The sequence below is a fragment of the Sinocyclocheilus grahami genome, unplaced genomic scaffold, assembly GCF_001515645.1.
Source record: "Sinocyclocheilus grahami isolate Dianchi unplaced genomic scaffold, SAMN03320097.WGS_v1.1 scaffold327.1, whole genome shotgun sequence".
NCBI lineage: Eukaryota > Metazoa > Chordata > Actinopteri > Cypriniformes > Cyprinidae > Sinocyclocheilus > Sinocyclocheilus grahami.
Window position 1 is genome coordinate 1,219,195 of NW_015505506.1, and position 19,083 is coordinate 1,238,277.

A 19,083-nucleotide genomic window follows, 5' to 3' on the forward strand; every position below is an offset into this window, starting at 1 on the left:
GCATATTTCTTACATTACTTCTTATATTCATTTTTTTGTTCAGTCGTTTAATTTAGATGTGTATTTCAATTTTTTTCTGCCCTTTTTTAATAATTTCATTAATAAATTCATTTAAAGTGTACAATAAAGCACAATCAAAACTTTATATTATAATCACATTGCACTTGAATAAAGTTAAAGATGTAATCTGCCGATTGTCCTGCAGGTGTCCGCATAAATCTGTCTTCTTACGATGCACTTAGGGCTTTACGATTACTCCAGAGCACTCGCAGATCTACCATGATTTTCAAGTGCTACTTAAGTTACGATGCTTTTGGGAAACAGGCCGTAATATTAAGATCAGTCGTACTATCGTTTTTACGAACTTCTTAGGCTTACAAAGCTCTTGGGAAACGCAGCCCAGATTCTTTCTGGTAGCCATTGACTTCCATCGTATGGAAAAATAATAAAAAATACTGTGGAAGTCAATGGGGACCATTAATGGTTTAGTTTCACACATTCTTCAGAATATCTTGAAGAAAGAAGCTCATACAGGTTTGGAACAACTTGAGGGTGAGTAAATGATGACAGAATTTTAATTTAGCATGAACTATCCCTTTAAATGGTTTTGCTTCAGAACAGCAAAAGTAAACATAAATGTGCTTAGAATTGAGCATTGAAATGTATGATTTTATCTGTGAACTGCATGTCAACAACATGCAACTTATGAGCATGACACAGGCTGAATAGTTTGGTTAAGTGTGAAGTTAAAGCTGAAGTCTTCCGTGTTTTTCCTCAGTGGACAGGTTCTCGGCAGGCGTTCGTTTGAAGGCCGGATTTGTGCCTGTCCCGGTCGAGACCGCAAAGCAGACGAGGATCATTTCAGGGAGCAACAGGCACTAAATGAGAGCGTGGCCAAAAATGGAAATGCCAATAAACGAAGTGAGCCAATGTATTTCAACAAGGACTCTGAACATTCTTCATATCATGTCATCTCTGGTTCTAACTGGAGCTTCTGTTTCTGATCTCACAGATTTCAAGCAGACTCCAGCCAATATTACAGGCCCTTGCATCAACATCAAGAAGAGGCGACATGGAGAAGAGGAGATGTATTATATTCCAGTGAGTGTGGAAGCATGCAGTTTGATTTTTTTTAATGTGTGTGTGTGTGTGTGTGTGTGTGTGTGTTTTTCAAATGCCTTGTTGAGTTAATTTTAATATTTTTTGGATTGTTTTGAAGGTGCGAGGCCGGGACAACTTCGACATCCTGATGAAGATAAAGGACAGTCTGGAACTTGTGGAGTTTGTACCACAACAGTTAGTGGATTCATACAGACAACAACAACAGCAGCTCCTACAGAGACAGTGAGTCTTTATGTAGGCTTCATACACTACCGTTCAGCAAGATTAGTTTTTTAAAGAAATTAATACTTAATACTGTTCAGCAAGGATGCATTAAATAAATCAAAAGTAACAGTAAAACATTTATACACAATATTACAATATATGTTACAAAATATTTCTATTTCAAATAAATGCTGTTCTTTTAAGCTTTTTATTAATCAAAGAATCCTGAAAAAAAAGGTTTCCACAAAATATGAAGCAGCACAACTGTTTTCAAAATTAATAATAATAATAAATGTTTCTTGAGCAGCAAATCAGGATATCAGAATGATTTCTGAAGGATCGTGTGACACTGAAGACTGCAGTAACGATGCTGAAAATTCAGCTTTGATCACAGGAATAAAACACATTTTAAAATATATTCACATAGAAAACAGTTATTTTAAATTGTAATAATATTTCACAATATTTGTGTTTTTACTACATTTTTGATGAAATAAGTGCAGCCTTAATGAATATAAGATATTTATTTCAAAAACAAATTGTACTGATCGCAGATGTTTTAACAGTAGTGCATATATACAAAAATTACGGTAACACTTTACAATAAGGTTCATTAGTTAACAGTAGTTAATGTTAATTTTAACATTTACTGATAAATTATTAAAATCAAACGTTGTATTTGTTAACATTAGTTAATGCACTGTGAATTAACATGAACTAACAATGAATAACTATTTTCATTAACTAACATTAATAAAGATGAATAAATACTGTAATAAATGTATTGTTCGTTGTTAGTTCATGTTAGTTAATACATTAACAAATCTTAATAATTGACGTCTTATTGTAAAGTGTTACCAAAATAACTTTTATTTATTATATATTTTGATATGGTAACTAAGAGTTATATATGTAAATTACCTCTGTTATGATTGGCTAACATCTTTGCATGTAAAATTAGTAGCATCCAGTGTTGGGGGTAATGCATTACAAGAAACGCGAGTTACGTAATCAGATTACTTTTTTCAAGTAACTAGTAAAGTGACGCATTACTTCTAAATTTACAATGAAATATCGGAGCTACTTTTTCAAATAAGTAACGCCAGTTACTTTTTCCCATTTATTCCCTGACTCCTCTCCGGTCCCTGTGTTGAGAGAAATCAGGAGTGAGTGCAGAGGCATTTCCTTCAGCTTGAGGCTTATTCATTTCACTTTTGGTGTGAAAGGGCTTTTACAGTTGCCAAAAATATAACTTTTGGATTTTTTGTTATTAAAAAACAAATAAGTAAGCCCAGCCCAGGTGACAAAAAAAGTAAAGCAAAAGTAATGTTGTGCATTACTTTCCATAAAAAAAGTAACTAAGTAAAACAGTTATTTTTTATGGAGTAACGCAATACTGTAATGCATTACTTTTAAAAGTAATTTCCCCAAGAAGTACACATGGACCACATGAGTCATGTGTTACAGTGTTCACTGTAATATCATAACTGTCATAACTTATAAAAGCCAGCTTAGTTTCAGTAAAAGGCTTGGTAAACTGAGGAGGGGGCTTTGCAATATGAATGTTAGAGTATGTCCACATAACAGCGTGTGTTAGCTTTTTTTCACAAGAGGAAAATATTTTTAGCTGTGCATGATATGGCCTCTTTCAGCTCATTCTTTAGCATCCAGTTCTTTAGTGTTCCACATTATATATATATACACACAGTGCCTTGCAAAAGGCATTTTTTCACATTTTGTTATGTTGCTGCCTTGTGTTAAACTGCTTTAAATTAGTTTTCCCCACATCAATCTAGACTCCATGCACCATAATGGTAAAGCAAAAAACTGTTTTTTAACATATTTGCAAATTTATTAAAAATAAAAAACTTAAATGATTCCATTGCATAAATATTCATCTGGGACAGTTGAAATTTAGCTCAGGAGCGTAGATGTTACTACACTTTGAGTGAAGTTAAGCTGTGGCAAATTCATTTGAATGTGTATGATTTGTAAAGGCACACACATCTTAATTAAAGGTCTAACAGCTGATAATGCATATCAGAGCAAAAACCAAGCCCTGAGGTCAAAAGAACTGACTGTAGAGCTCCGAAACAGGTTTGCGTCAAGCCACACGTCTGGGGAAGAGTTCAGAAAAACATTCTGCTTCATTGAAGGGTCATAGAACCATGTAGTCTCTATTACCCTTAATGGAAGAAGTTTGAAACAACCAGGACTCTTCCTAGAGCCTCCTGGACAAACTGAGCAACTGATGGAGAAGGGCTTTGGTTAGAGTGATGAACAAGAACCTGATGGTCACTCTAGTTGAGCTCCATGATCATATGTGGAGATAGAAGAAACCTACAGAAGGACAAACACCACTGAAACACTCCACCGATCTGTGCTTTATGTCAGTGTGGCCAAACTCAATCCTCTCCTCAGTGTAGACACATGAAAACACACTTGGAATTTGAAAATGGCACCTAAAGGACCCTCAGACTGTGAGAAACAAGAGTCACTGGTCTGATGAACCTCAATTCCAAACATCATGTTTGAAGGAAAACAGGCACTGCTCATCACCTGCAGAGTAGCATCCCAAAAGTAAAGTGTGCTGGTAGCACACAGCATGCTGTGGGGCTGTTTTTCAGCGGCAGGGACCGAGGGACTCGTCAGAGTAGAAGGAACGCTCAGTGCAGCAAAATATAGAGATAGCCTTAATGAAAACCAGTCCAGAGCATTCAGAACCTCAGACTGGGCAGAAGGTTCACCTTCCAACAGGACAATGACCCTAAGCACACAGCAAGAGTGGCTTATATACAACTCTGTGAATGGCCTTGAGTGGCCCAGCCACAGCCTGAGCTTGAACCCAATCAAATATTTCTGGAGAAACCTGAAAATGTGCATTTGCTCCCATCCAACCTGACAGAGCTTGAGAGGTGAAGAGATGAGGAGAAGAATGGCAGATACTAGATGCTGATGAGAAAAGCTTGTCGCATCAAACAAAAAAAGACTTGAGACTGTAAAGGTGCTTCAGCTAAATATTTAGTTATTATTTGAATACTTATGCAATTAACTTATTTCAGGTTTTTTTTATTTTTAATACATTTACAAAGTTGTGACAATTCTGTTTTTGCTTTGTCATTATAGTGTATGGAGTGTAGATTGATGTGGAAAAAAGTAATTTAAAGCAGTTTATCATAAGGCAGCAACAAAACAAAACGTGAAAAAAATAAAGGGGTATGAATACTTTCGCAAAGGCACCGTATATGTATATATATATATATATATATATAATTTTTTTTTTGCCTAATTTCATAATGTCAAAGGATTACTTCTTTTATTTCCTGCAAAATGTGCAAGGCATTGCATTTTATACTCTTATCATACACCAATTAGTCTCTCATCAGTTCTTTCAAAAACAGTTACTGATTTTGTCAATATTTTCATTTTGCTGGCTCAACATCAGTTTATCACATGAAGTTCTGAAGTTATGCCAATAAACAAATAAAAAAAACGATTTCTAGCTAGATGTCTGATGGTAACCTTTGTGAAAAATACACTTCAGCATACTTTTAAAAAGAGATCATGTAATGGAAATAATGTACTTAATATACTATAGAATATACTCCTACTAATATATACAGTTTTCAGACACTTAATTGCTTATTAATTGCAATTAAATGAAAATGTATTATAGTTTAAACTTATATTAAATGCAATGAACTTAAGAGTGCTTTTTGGCACACTAAAATGTATCATTATACAGTATGTAATTTCATAATTGTTGTCTTTGAAATATGGATAAAGTGTATCTACTGTGTATAAACTGCTGAATGTATTGACAAGCATTAATAATAAACTAAAATATATTTTAATGTCATTTTGGTAACACTTTAGATTAGGAAACACATTCACTATTAACTAAGAGTTTTCCCTCAATAAACTCATTTCCCACAAAAAACTAATTTGCTGCTTATTGATAGTAAGGTAGTTGTTGTAGTTAAATTTATATATTGGGTGGAGTTAAGATATCTAGAATATGGTCATGCAGAATAAGACATTAATATGTGCTTTATAAGTATTAATAAACAGCGAACATGCTAGTAATATGCATGCTAATAAGCAACTAGTGAACAGTGTTTCCTAATCTAAAATGTTACTGTCATTTTTATTAAAACTTGCAATATCAAACACACTGCAGTAGAAACATTTTAATCAAGTTACTTTACATTCTTTAAAGCATGATAAAATATTGGTAAAACAACGATTTAAAATGTACTTTAAACTACATTTAATTGAACAAAGGGTAACACTTTATTTTAAAGTGGCCTTGTTACACGTTACATGTACTTACTATTATAATAACAATTAATTATGCATAATTACATGCAAGTAACCCAAACCCTAATCCTAACCATATAGTAAGTACATGTAGTTAATTAATATTACTCAGCACTTAAATGTATAATTACACTGTAACAAGGACACCTTAAAATAAAGTGTAACTGAACAAAGTACACTGTGTGTTCAGAAACATGAAATCATTGTCAGGGAGAAAGAATGAGGATTCAGTAGCGAATGTGCAAAAACAACATTTATTGGGAATTCCTAACAAGGAAGATGTCGAGAGTCAGACGGGGAAAGGTGAAGGCAACTCCGGCTAGCTCAGGGACACAAACGAGCAGCCGACGCTCGAGGATCTGTGCAGCGAAGCCCACGGCAGAGGAGAGAAGGAAAAATGTGCAAAAACAACATTTATTGGGAATTCCTAACAAGGAAGATGTCGAGAGTCAGACAGGGGAAAGGTGAAGGCAACTCCGGCTAGCTCAGGGACACAAACGAGCAGCCGACGCTCGAGGATCTGTGCAGCGAAGCCCACGGCAGAGGAGAGAAGGAAACTCCAGGAACTGGTCAGAAACAGAGGGACGTGAACTGAACATGGTAACAACATCAAACGATCTGACAACACAGGAAAGAAAACACACATTAAATAGGCCAGCTGATAAGCCACAGCTGGCGCTAATCAGCTGATGGCGCTGACCACCGGCAACACAAACCACACCCACAATGACACGGAGAGGGCTAGAATGAGTCAGTGAGCCCATGAACTGTGACAGGACCCCTCCCCCTAGGAGCGCCGCCTGGCGCTCTCAGGCGAACTTATCCGTTGATTGTAATCCTCAATAAGGGAGTGGTCCAGAATGTTCCTAGCAGGAACCCAACTTCTCTCCTCCGGACCGTAACCTTCCCAGTCCACCAAGTACTGAAATCCGCGTCCCCGCCGTCTTGAGTCCAGAATGTGGTTAACCGAATAGGTGGGTTCCCCGTCTACGAGACGCTACGGTGGGGGAACCGGGGCAGGCGGATTAATGGGTGAAACGAAAAACGGGCTTCAATTTGGAGACATGGAACACGGGATGAATTCTCCAGTACGCCGGAGGAATTTTGAGGCGGACTGCCACCGGACTAAGAATTTTGGTGACCGAAAATGGGCCAATAAATTTGGGAGCTAGCTTATTACAAACGGATCGGAGAGGAGTATTCTTGGAGGAAAGCCACACCTTTTGACCAACGATGTAAACGGGAGGCTTCGACCGGTGGCGATTGGCCTGAGCCTTGGTGCGCGTCCTCACTTGGAGAAGAGTCTCTCGGGCTCAAACAAAGATTGGCCCGTGGATGACACTGGTGATGAGTTGTGTGCGTACTCCACCCATGAGAGTTGTTGGCTCCAGGAGGAAGGATTCCGAGTAACCAAACATCGCAACATTCTCTCAAGATCCTGGTTGGCCCGCTCCATTTGGCCGTTGCTCTGCGGATGGAAACCAGAGGACAGACTGACACTCGCCCCCAGTAAACTGCAAAACTCCTTCCAAAATTTGGATACAAACTGGGGTCCCCTTTCGGAAACCACGTCCATCGAGAGGCCGTGAATGCGAAAGACGTGATCAACAACAGTAACCGCTGTCTCCTTGGCTGAGGGTAATTTGGGCAAGGGAATGAAATGGGCCCCCTTCGAGAAACAATCCACTACGGTCAATACAACCGTGTTGCCCTGGGAGGGCGGAAGGGCAGTGACGAAATCGAGCGAGATGTGGGACCAGGGTCTCGAAGGGACCGACAGCGGTTGAAGTAACCCGTCAGGGTGTCGATTGGAAGTCTTACCACGAGCGCAATCGGAGCAGGCCAAAACAAAATCTCGAACCTCCCGAGCCATAGAAGGCCACCAGAATCGCTGTTTTACGAGGAAACTAGTCCGATTCACCCCTGGATGACAAGCCAAGCTGGAACAATGACTCCACCGAACGATGTCAGACCTTAACCTCTCCGGCACAAATAATCGACTCGGTGGGCAACCGGGTGGAGGTGTTACCCCTTCTAAGACCGTGCAGACCTTCGACTCGACCTCCCATACGAGAGTGGAGATGACGAGTCTCTCAGATAAAATACTCTCGGGATTGGATGTGCGCTCGGAAAGTTCAAAAACGCGAGACAACGCATCGGGTTTGATGTTCTTAGAACCCGGACGATAGGAAAGTGTAAAGTCAAAGCGACCGAAAAAGAGTGCCCACCGAGCCTGCCTGGAGTTAAGTCGTTTGGCGGACCTGATATACTCGAGGTTCTTATGATCGGTCCAGACAATAAAGGGTACCCCCGAACCAATGACGCCACTCTTCCAGCGTTAACTTGACCGCCAACAACTCTCGGTTACCAATGTCATACTTACATTCGGCAGGTGATAAGTGATGGGAAAAAAACGTGCAAGGATGCATCTTGTCATCCGAGGAAGAGCGCTGGGATAGCACCGCACATACCCCCACCTCTGACGCATCGACCTCCACCACGAACTGACGTGTGGAGTCAGGGGTTACGAGAATAGGAGCCGAAACAAAGCGGCTGTTGAGGTTGGTAAATGCAGCTTCGACTGCCCTAGACCACCTGAACGTAGTCTTAGTGGAGGTCAAGGCAGTCAGAGGAGCGGCTAGTTGGCGGAAATTGCGAATGAAACGCCGGTAGAAATTGGCGAACCCCAGGAACCTCTGTAGGGCTTTACGGGACCCTGGGGTTCGCCAATCCACCACAGCCTTAACCCTGTAGGGATCCATGCGCATTCCCTCGGACGAGATGATGTACCCCAAAAACGGAACTGACTGTGCATGAAACGCACACTTCTCCACCTTGACAAAAAGCCCATTCTCGAGCAGCCTCTGGAGCACTCGTCTGACATGCTGAACGTGTTCCTGGAGAGAAGAGGAAAATATCAATATGTCATCCAGGTAGACATATATGAATTGATCAACCATGTCTCTCAGCACGTCATTAACGAGTGCTTGAAAAACCACGGAGGAGTTGGATAACCCGAAGGGCATAACAAGATATTCAAAGTGCCCTCTGGGGGTATTAAACGCGGTTTTCCACTCATCCCCCTTCCTTATGCGGACCAAATGATAACCATACGCAAATCTAGCTTGGAAAAGATGGATGCCCCTTGCAACCGCTCAAAAGCTGACAACATCAACGGCAAAGGGTAAGTATTCTTTACCGTGATATCGTTCAGCCCCCGGTAATCGATGCATGGCCGCAGAGAACCGTCCTTCTTGGCCACGAAAATAAACCCTGCCCCAGCGGGAGAAGAGGGGCGGATGAGCCCGGCTGCTAGAGAATCAGAAATATATTTCTTCATGACCTCCCTTTCTGGAACAGAAAGCGAATATAACTTGCCCTTAGGCGGAGACATACCTGGCACTAGATCTATGGCACAGTCATAAGGACGATGCGGAGGAAGAGAAGCAGCCCGGGACTTACTGAACATTTCCTTCAGGTCAAGGTACTCCTCGGGCACGTTAGACAGATTCATCGGCTCATTCTGCAACAAAGAAGAAGACACAGATGAACAAGCAGACATAAGACAAGAAGCATAACATGAGTCACTCCACGCCGATATGGAATTACGGCCCCAATCCACCCTGGGATCATGCTGAACCAGCCAGGGATGCTTCTTGGCCACGAAAATAAACCCTGCCCCAGCGGGAGAAGAGGGGCGGATGAGCCCGGCTGCTAGAGAATCAGAAATATATTTCTTCATGACCTCCCTTTCTGGAACAGAAAGCGAATATAACTTGCCCTTAGGCGGAGACATACCTGGCACTAGATCTATGGCACAGTCATAAGGACGATGCGGAGGAAGAGAAGCAGCCCGGGACTTACTGAACATTTCCTTCAGGTCAAGGTACTCCTCGGGCACGTTAGACAGATTCATCGGCTCATTCTGCAACAAAGAAGTAGACACAGATGAACAAGCAGACATAAGACAAGAAGCATAACATGAGTCACTCCACGCTGATATGGAATTACGGCCCCAATCCACCCTGGGATCATGCTGAACCAGCCAGGGATGGCCAAGGACAATAGGTACCAATGGGGACTCCGTGAGCAGAAGGGTGATTTCCTAAGAATGGTTTCCTGAGGTTATGAGGGTGATAGCTCCCGTAGTGTGTGTAATACTGGGAACGTTATGTCCATTAACAGAGATCTTGTGGCAGAGAGGAACTATTGGGATTTGAAGGTGAGATGCCAGACTGTAGTCCATAAAATTACCTTCTGCTCCGAAATCCAGCAGGGCTTGGCAGTTGTGGAATCGGGCTGCCCATTGTAGTCTTACCGAGAGAAGAGTTGAGGACGAGGATTTCTCCAAGGATAATCCACCCGACAGTAACCTCGGTTCTACTGTCAGGCTGGGCCTTTTACTGGACAGTGAACCAGGATGTGCCCCTCAGAGCCACAGTATAGGCAGAGTCCCATAGCTCTCCGGCGGTTACTCTCCTCCCGGGAAAGCCGAACTCTACCCACCTGCATGGATTCGCAATTGGATGTGGGACTGACCATCATACTGGAGTTGACAGCGGAGGAAACAGGAAGTCCCGACCTCAAAGTGTAACGGCCTCGTTGCTCACACAGTTGAAGACGCGTGTCAACGCGAATGGCTAGATCGATCAGTCCATCAAGACCAGAGGGTAACTCCATAGCAAAAATCTCTTTCTGAATATGGACAGCAAACCCATGCAGGAACATGTCCCATTGCGCCTCTTCGTTCCATTTACATTCCGCCGCCAGGGTCCGGAACTCGATGGAATAGTCAGAGACGGTCCTGTCCTCCTGCCATCTACGCACGATCAAAAACCCGTCTCATCTCCTGAGAGAGGGCCTAGACTGAAGTGCAACAGGAATGTTCATTCTCCCACACCGCCGTTCCCCACAGAGCCGCGCGTCCTGACAGCAGTGTCACTAGACACACTAGAGCCACCTTTGACTGTTCTGTGGCGAACGTCACTGGTTGGAGAGAGAAAAACATTGAACACTTAGTCAGAAAGGCTCTACAGTGGTCAGGCTCACCAGCATATGTCTCTGGTGTGGGTAGACATGACGTCCGATGCCTGTAGATGTAGAGGGAACCGGAGGTGGGAGTGGCGCAGTGGGTAAGCTCAGCTGTTGTAGTTGGGTGGTGAGCTCGGACACCTGCGCTACCAAGGCTTGCACAGCCCATCCCGTAGCTAGCATCTGCTCCTCCTGATGATCCATGCATGTATTGTTGTGGGATAAAAAAATTTGCAGGTCCGTAGCATTCGCTGAATCCATAATGTGGTCAGATCGTTCTGTCAGGGAAAAAGAATGAGGATTAAGTAGCGAATGTGCAAAAACAACATTTATTGGGAATTCCCAACAAGGAAGATGATGAGAGTCAGACGGGGAAAGGTGAAGGCAACTCCGGGTAACGCAGGGATACAAACAGGCAGCCGACGCTCGAGGATCCGTGCAGCGAAGCCCACGGCAGAGGAGAGAAGGAAACTCCAGGAACTGGTCAGAAACAGAGAGACGGGAACTGAACATGGTAACAACATCAAACGATCTGACAACACAGGACAGAAAACACAGACATTAAATAGGCCAGCTGATAAGCCACAGCTGGCGCTAATCAGCTGATGGCGCTGACCACCGGCAACACCAACCACACCCACAATGACACGGAGAGGGCTAGAATGAGTCAGTGAGCCCATGAACCATGACAATCATCTCACTGTAAGTACACTTAAGTGGCCTTTTATTTCAGTAATATTATATGATCTGCAAGTACAACTTTTTTTTTAATATACTATTAAGATTTGAAGTACACTACATGTGCACATCTAATACAATTAAGCACACCTTTTTTTCACAAGGGCACCTGTTTGATCTGATTTGATTGCATTGAATAAAAAGTGAGACACTTATCAATGACATTTGCACTCATCTACCAGACAGTGGCTAATATTTACTCCCTAAATCCCATGTGAGTCTCATCCAGTGTTTGTTGAGTGTTGATTTGTGTGTATTAGTTGTGGTGTGTGTTGATTGGGTCTCGTGGGTTTGTTGCTGCAGGTACGAACATGCTGAGTGGACACCACATGCAGTCTAACGGAGATGTGAATGGAGCTCATGCGTCTCAGTCTATAGTGTCCACCTCTCACTGTACCCCTCCCCCACCTTACAACCCCGACCCCAGCCTCGTCAGGTACTACACCCTGCAGTAGCACCAACCTGACACACACACACTAGACATGATGTACGGCTCCTTTTTACAACACTGCGGTTTTAAATAGCGATTTATTTTTATAACATTGTGACTGAGTTCAGCCTGATGTGTCTTATCAACAGTGGCTTCAGGTTGTCCTGTTATATTAGGATAAAGAGACCTTAAAGGGATAGTTCACCCAAAAATGAATATTTGATGTTTATCTGCTTACCCCCAGGGCATCCAATATGTAGGTGACTTTGTTTCTTCTGTAGAACACAAACGAAGATTTTTAACTCAAATCGTTGCAGTTTGTCAGTCTTATAATGGAAGTGAATGGGAATCACGGCTTTGAGAGTCAAAAAACACACACAAACAAAACCAAATGAAACCCTGCGGCTCGTGACGATACATTACATGACGCGTGACGCGTCTTCGTCTTCTTGCTTCACGGAGGATCGCAGACTTATAAGTGCATTACCGTCACCTATCTCTCAAATGGACCACTGACACTCTATCTACAATCTCAATTAGGAGTGTCAATGGAGATAGGTGGCGGTAATGCACTTATAAGTCTGCGGTTTGAGTTAAAAATCTTCGTTTGTGTTCTACTGAAGAAACAAAGTCACCTACATCTTGGATGCCCTGGGAGTAAGCAGATAAACATCACATTTTCATTTTTGGGTGAACTATCCCTTTAAATCATTCAAAATGCCTCTTTAGATGCATCTCTATTTCTCCTCCACATCATCATTTGTCTTTACATAGTTAGAATCATGGAATTATGGTATATTGATGTTTTTTCTTTTGTGCTAATACACAAAAGAGGATTGTGATTGTAATGAACCCTTTGCTTTTAAAGAGGCTTTTGGTTTCTTTTTCAGACTTAACTATTTGTACATAAGAGTAATATCTTTCTAAATTTTTTTCTCTGCTGGTCAGAGAAGCTTTTTGACTTCAAATCACACTTTAGTGTGTAAAACATGTAAACCTTTTTCATTAATATACATGTCATATCGATTTTTAACCACTTTATGTTCCATAATTATGCATACGACTGATCACACACAGTTATTTATCTCATCGGGCTGGATGGGGGTGGCGAGGTGCCTTTCTGGTTAATGGCCTGTGCAATTTCATCAGTAGGGTGAATCTCACTGGTACACCCCAAAATCAAAAGAAAAAAAATAGAAATTATATTTTGCTTGATTAGTTTAAACTTTTAAGCACCATTTAAGTTTTTTTGCATTGTAACATTATTTTCATGACAATTAAGCTCATTCCCCCCATTAAATACTCAATACTGTAATTTTATTATTATTTTTTTGTGTGTAATTCTCATTGTTCTGAATAGTAATTTTTCATTAAATGAAAAAAAGTAATTTTCTCACTAGACTAGTTGTTTAAAGACAGCACAACAAATACTACCATATATATATATAATTTTTTTTTTTTTTTACAATTTAAATAACATCATCTTTGTATTTTTATTACAGAATTGAGAATTATGATAATTAAAATGTGGAATATAAAAAATGGTAATATAATATCATTAAAAGTGATGTATCAATCTAAAAAAATCGTAGTGGTGCTAAAAATATTTAGTTTCTTTCAGCAAAAAGTGGAGTGAAATATGACCCTGTATGAGATGTTCAAGACAGGTTTTTTGAGATTTACCTTCACCCAGATATCTGTTTACATTATTTACTCAGTTAATCACATTGTCATTTGTGCTATTGTCATAAGTCTTATATATTGGCACCTAGAGTGAGATTTATTTTTCAACTAAATGTGTTATTTTTCATGCACATTGCAATGTTTTACAGACTCTTTTGTCACAAATTTGATTATTAATATCAATGTTCCATCTACATTTAATACTTAATGTATCAGGGTGAAATTAAAAGGCAGCGTCTATAATTATGACAAAGCAACCATATGTTTCTGAATCCATCTTTTGTTTAAAATGACTTAAAATGCAGAGATTACACATACTTTCCTCACTTTCTTGTAGTTTTGTTTGTCTCAGTTGCTCTACCTTTAAAGTCACTCTGTCGGCTTTATATATTTACAACATTTCCTGTTTTGATTGTATCAAGCAAATCATTTTTATTGGTGAAATATTTATAATAAAAAGATCAATGCAATGAAAAACTTGTTACGCATCATTAATGTAATTGCATGTTTTGATTGCATTTTTATTTATAAAAAGAAATCATATGCAAATTCAGAAAAATTAATACACAAACATTTACATGTATGCAGCATTTCATTTAACTACACTACTGTTCAAAAGTTTGGGGTCAGTAAAATTTATATATATATATATATATATATATTCAGCAAGATGCATTAATGATCAAAATGTGACAGTAAAAAAACGTTTACATTGTTACAAAAAATAAATTCTAAATTCCATAAATTCTCAATTCTGAACTTTCATCATAGAATCCTGTAAAAAAGTTTCATGGTTTCCATAAAAATATTAAACAGCACAACTATTTCACTGAAATAATAAATATTTGAAATAAGAGTGATTTCTGAAGGATCATGTGACACTGAAGACTGGAGTAATGATGCTGAAAATTCAGCTTTGATCACAGGAATAAATTACATTTTACAATATATTCAAATATTAATATAGAATATATACACATTTTTTCTGATCAAATGCAGTGAGAATAGGACACATCTTAGAGAGAGAGAGAGAGAGAGAGAGAGAGAGAGAGAATCTCACCAAACTTTTGAATGATAGTGTATATTGCATTCACTTCTAGCCCAACGTTTCAGCATTTTTTTTAACTGGTATTTGTATCATCACTGATTTATTCATAATCATGATTACAATACAAATGCTTTATTTTAATCAAGTATTCTAAATACACTCTCATTATCATTCCATCAGTTCTTGATAATAATCCCTGTGCAGATGCAAATGCCGTGGTGCTTTGCTTGTTATGTTCTCCATGGGTGAATATGTAATTCACAGGATGCAGCCGCTTGGTCTTAGTGGGATTCCTTTTCTCTCTGAACAGTTTCTTAACCAGCCTGGGCTGCCAAAACTGCATCGACTACTTCATGTCACAGGGACTCCAGAGTGTCTACCACCTTCAGGCCCTTTCCATGGAGGTAAACCAACAGTTCAGGCAATTTTCATTCTTGGTTGATTTGTGTTTTATCCTGATTTTTAAAAAGTCATTAAATGTTATAAGCCATGAATCAAACCAACCAGCTATGAGGTGAATCACATTACAAACTTTGATTTGAAGCAAAATGTATTTTAAAATAAGAAAAAAAGGGTAACACTTTAGTTTTGTCACGGGTTGCTACTGTGAGGAGCACGGAGCACGGCGTGAGGAACGAGGAGACGCAGAGTCCAATTCAAACATACAATATTTAATAATATCCAAAACACACGTAGCATAGGTTGACATAAACAATTCCAGACAAGGGAGAACAGAACGGGCTCAAACTCAAATAGGGCAGATAACGAGGGGCAGACAGGTAAGGAAGATAACTAATAAAGAGAAACACCTGGAACTAATAGAACTAAATGGGGACAGGAACAGGAAGGATCAAATAAGGACAAACAGGAACTAAAAGGGAACATACATGTGACATTGCTCCCCCCTCCCGAAAGGCGTTTCCCGCGCCGTAACAATACAACCGGAGGTGGGGTGGGCGTCCTGGAGGCTGGTGCAAGACAGGGACACGGGAAGGCCTCCAGGGCGGATCAGGGAGCTCCGGGAGCCATGGCGGATCAGGCAGTCCAGGAGACCATAGCGGATCAGGGGACTCAGGAGGCCATGGCGGATCCTCCATGACCTTAGCAGGCTTGGCCACCACGGCCACGGGTATATGCCCCCCCCCATAAAAAAAAAAAAAAAACATTTTCTTGGGGAAAATTTGGAATTCTGGGGGGGCGCTCTGGAGGAGGCGCTCTGGGGCTGGAGCCGACACTGGAGCGAGCTCTGGGGCTGGGTCTGATAATATTCAGTATTGCAACTATAGAAACAATATATTTTAAGTATACAAAATACATACTGTATATATACAGCAGCATATTTTTATATAACCACCCTAAATGTACTGGGATACAAATATTATTCTTGTAATAGAATTATATTATTCACAAAGGCCATGAAATGGGCCGCTTTCACAGTATGGCATTCACTGTAACTGGCGATCTTGTGTTCCTCAGGATCTTGGGGCGCTGAAGATCCCTGAGCAGTTCCGGCTGGCGATCTGGAGGGGCCTGCAGGACATGAAGCAGGGCCACGATTACGGCCAGCAGCTCATCCGCTCCAGCAGTAACATGGCCAGCATGGCCCTCGGCGCCGGAGGAGAGCTGCAGCGGCAGCGCGTCATGGAGGCCGTGCACTTCAGAGTGCGTCACACCATCACCATCCCCAACCGCAGCGCCCCCACAGGAGCGGAGGAGTGGGCTGACTTCGGCTTTGACATGCCCGACTGCAGGTTACACAAGCACTCCATTAAGGAGGAGTTCGCAGAAAGCGACGTTCACTGAGAAGGACTGCACATCCATCGCTTTCCATGCATCATCCATATTGATTTCTTTAAACTGCGATGGACCGTTTGTATTTTCCATATAGTAGCACTTCAGTATTTGACAACAAATGATTTGAGGAGTAAGAATCTTTGTGCAAACAATTCCCTTTTATTAAAACCAGGGTTCAAACTAATATTTTTATTTCATTGTCGTTTGTGGCCTTATGCTAATATTACATCACATATTACAAATTATCCATGAGCTAAAATGAATTATATATTATTAGGACGTAGTTATGAACAGTTAAAAGCAGTGTATGATTTATGAACATTGCCTTATTTATTTCGGCTTGGTGTAAATAATAATTGTGCAATCATGTATGATATTGAATTATGTGTGACGTAATGCCCATAGATCAAGTGGATGCTTGACCCACAAAATCATACTTTATTTACTTATTTTGAAAAACACAGGTTTATCAAAGCCAGATGTGTACGGCTGGATCAAAAGGCATTCTGTATTTGAATTATTTTCTCATTTCAATAAGTCATACCATACCTATAATACGTTCATCAAAGTTTTACAATGACATTGATGAAGAAAACACCATAAAAGTGAATTTACAGGTTTTTAATTATTTTTATTTTTGAACTAAGACACGTTTTTTTGAAGTGGTGCTTTACACTGCAACTTTTTTTTTATTTTTTATTTTTTATGAATGATCTGTTAAGTGTTGTGTTGTTGAAAGGGAGACACTGGATCATCATATGGGTTGTCAGACTTTTAACGTTCACCCGTTTTGTGGTATTAGCCTTGCAGGACAAGGTTTTATTTATCATGCTGTACTGTTATACTGTCTACTTTTCTTGTTAGTTTTTATGTTTTCATCAAAGAGTAAAATTATGACTCAGCCAATGTATTAAGGTGAATCTTACAAAAACATCCAGGTGACATTTCATCCCAAAATTGCTAATTTTAATATATATAGACTGTATATATATATATATATTTGTCACAGTAATGCATGTAAAAAATAAATAAATAAATAAAAAATCAGCAAAGCACAACAAATAAGAATTTTGGGATAAATGCACTAAATTGTTATTAACAATAAATAAATAAAAAATACAAAAATTATGAAATGGGTCTTTAATCAAACTATTATAAATTTTTTTGGGGGGAGGGGGCTAAAAAAGACCTAGACATAATTTTTTTTAGATTCACCTCTCCAACACTAAACAACAAAGTCTTATAGTGACTATTTAACTTCACTTTAACATCACTTTTAATACTACTAGTACTAAGATGATGACAAAGTTTGAAGTACTTTTGTTCAGCAGACCCACACAATTATCATGATGTGAACCCATCAAAAGCCACTGCTTGTGTCTTGTTTAGGTAAAAAATAATATAGGAAAGCAGAAAAGTGTTCCAGGAACATTGTCTTCTGTGGTATATAAGGAATATATTTATACTTCTTATACCCATAACGTCCAAGGCCCGTCTTGAACATTAATTGTTTGGTAGATTGTATGTAGTCAGAGGTATATTTGTCACCTTTATTTAACAAGCAAATGCATTTGTAAATAACTAGTGTTACCCATAGAATTCCTTGTTGTTCATGTAATAACAGCACATTTTAAACTGGGACACAGGAGGTAAATTGAGAAAAAAATGCTGTTTCTAAATTGGCTGTGATGGTGAAATACCATCATATATATCGAAGCACTTTATGGCTTTAGGATATTGCAAATGATGTTATATTCAAAATTGATATCAGTCAGTATTATGTCATGCTGTGTCATTTTGACAATTTTTAGAAATGTTTTTAAGAGTTAATATCTTGTGTTTTCATTAAAGAGCTGTAACACTGTTTCTTTTTTATATCGCCACGTTTGAATGATGTAAAATTATTTCTTTTTCAAATAAATACAAAAGTGTGCAAAGCAACGTAACGGTGAGGAATCTTGTTTCAGAACGAGAAGCTGTTGTTTGGTCTCTGCTGGATTTCAGTCATTCTACACCTATTTAGGATCAAGTTAGGCCATCGATGAGACGACACCGGAGAGCATCTGAAAGAGCAATAAAACAACTAGATAAAGTTGGTCAAGACAATCTTTGAAGCTGGGTTGAGAAAGCCAGGCCAGAAAGATTGAAAGAGTTTTATAAGCTTGAAGAAAAATGCTTTGAAGTTATACAGTCTATTACAAAAACAGATAGATAGACAGATAGATAGATATATAGATATAGATAATATATAGATATATGATAGATAGATGGATAGATATATGATAGATAGATAGATATATGATAGATAGATGGATAGATGGATAGATAGATAGATGGATAGATCAATAGATCAATAGATGGTTAGATAGATGGCTAGATATATGATATATGGATAGATAGATAGATAGATAGATATATGATAGATAGATGGATAGATAGATGGATAGATAGATAGGTATATGATGGATAGATAGATAGATAGATAGATAGATAGATAGATAGATATAGATAGATAGATGATAGATGGATAGATAGATAGATAGATAATTAGATAGATTTATGATAGATAGATGGATAGATAAATAAATAGATAGATAGATATATAATAGATGGATGGTAGATGGATAGATAAATAGATGGATAGATGTTAGATAGATAGATGGCTAGATATATGATAGATAGATAGATAGATGGCTAGATAGATAGATGGATA

The 19,083-nt window shown here is 39.4% G+C and overlaps 2 protein-coding genes across 4 annotated transcripts in view; both read left to right on the forward strand.

Annotated features, from left to right (window-relative positions):
* The window catches only part of LOC107602470 (tumor protein p73-like), a 38,955-nt gene extending 37,607 nt beyond the window's left edge, over window positions 1-1,348 (forward strand). For all 3 annotated transcript variants that reach the window (XM_016294984.1, XM_016294985.1, XM_016294986.1), the window contains 3 exons: window positions 779-921; window positions 1,013-1,101; window positions 1,220-1,348. In XM_016294984.1, the coding sequence (XP_016150470.1) occupies window positions 779-921; window positions 1,013-1,101; window positions 1,220-1,348 (361 nt within the window). The remainder of the gene's footprint in view (window positions 1-778; window positions 922-1,012; window positions 1,102-1,219) is intronic.
* Window positions 1,349-11,541: 10,193 nt separating this feature from the next.
* LOC107602471 (tumor protein p73-like) lies at window positions 11,542-17,008 on the forward strand. The gene is made up of 3 exons (XM_016294987.1): window positions 11,542-11,851; window positions 14,887-14,980; window positions 16,053-17,008. The coding sequence occupies exons 1-3, from the start codon at window positions 11,727-11,729 to the stop codon at window positions 16,377-16,379; spliced, it is 546 nt and encodes a 181-aa protein (XP_016150473.1). The 5' UTR covers window positions 11,542-11,726; the 3' UTR covers window positions 16,380-17,008.
* Window positions 17,009-19,083: the final 2,075 nt, after the last annotated feature.

Bases quoted from the DNA above. Each gene is read 5' to 3' on its own strand.
- LOC107602471 (XM_016294987.1), top strand. From the start codon at position 11,727: ATGCTGAGTGGACACCACATGCAGTCTAACGGAGATGTGAATGGAGCT. The intron at 11,852-14,886 runs GTACTACACCCT...CTCTCTGAACAG, and splicing joins CCCGACCCCAGCCTCGTCAG to TTTCTTAACCAGCCTGGGCT. The intron at 14,981-16,052 runs GTAAACCAACAG...TGTGTTCCTCAG, and splicing joins TTCAGGCCCTTTCCATGGAG to GATCTTGGGGCGCTGAAGAT.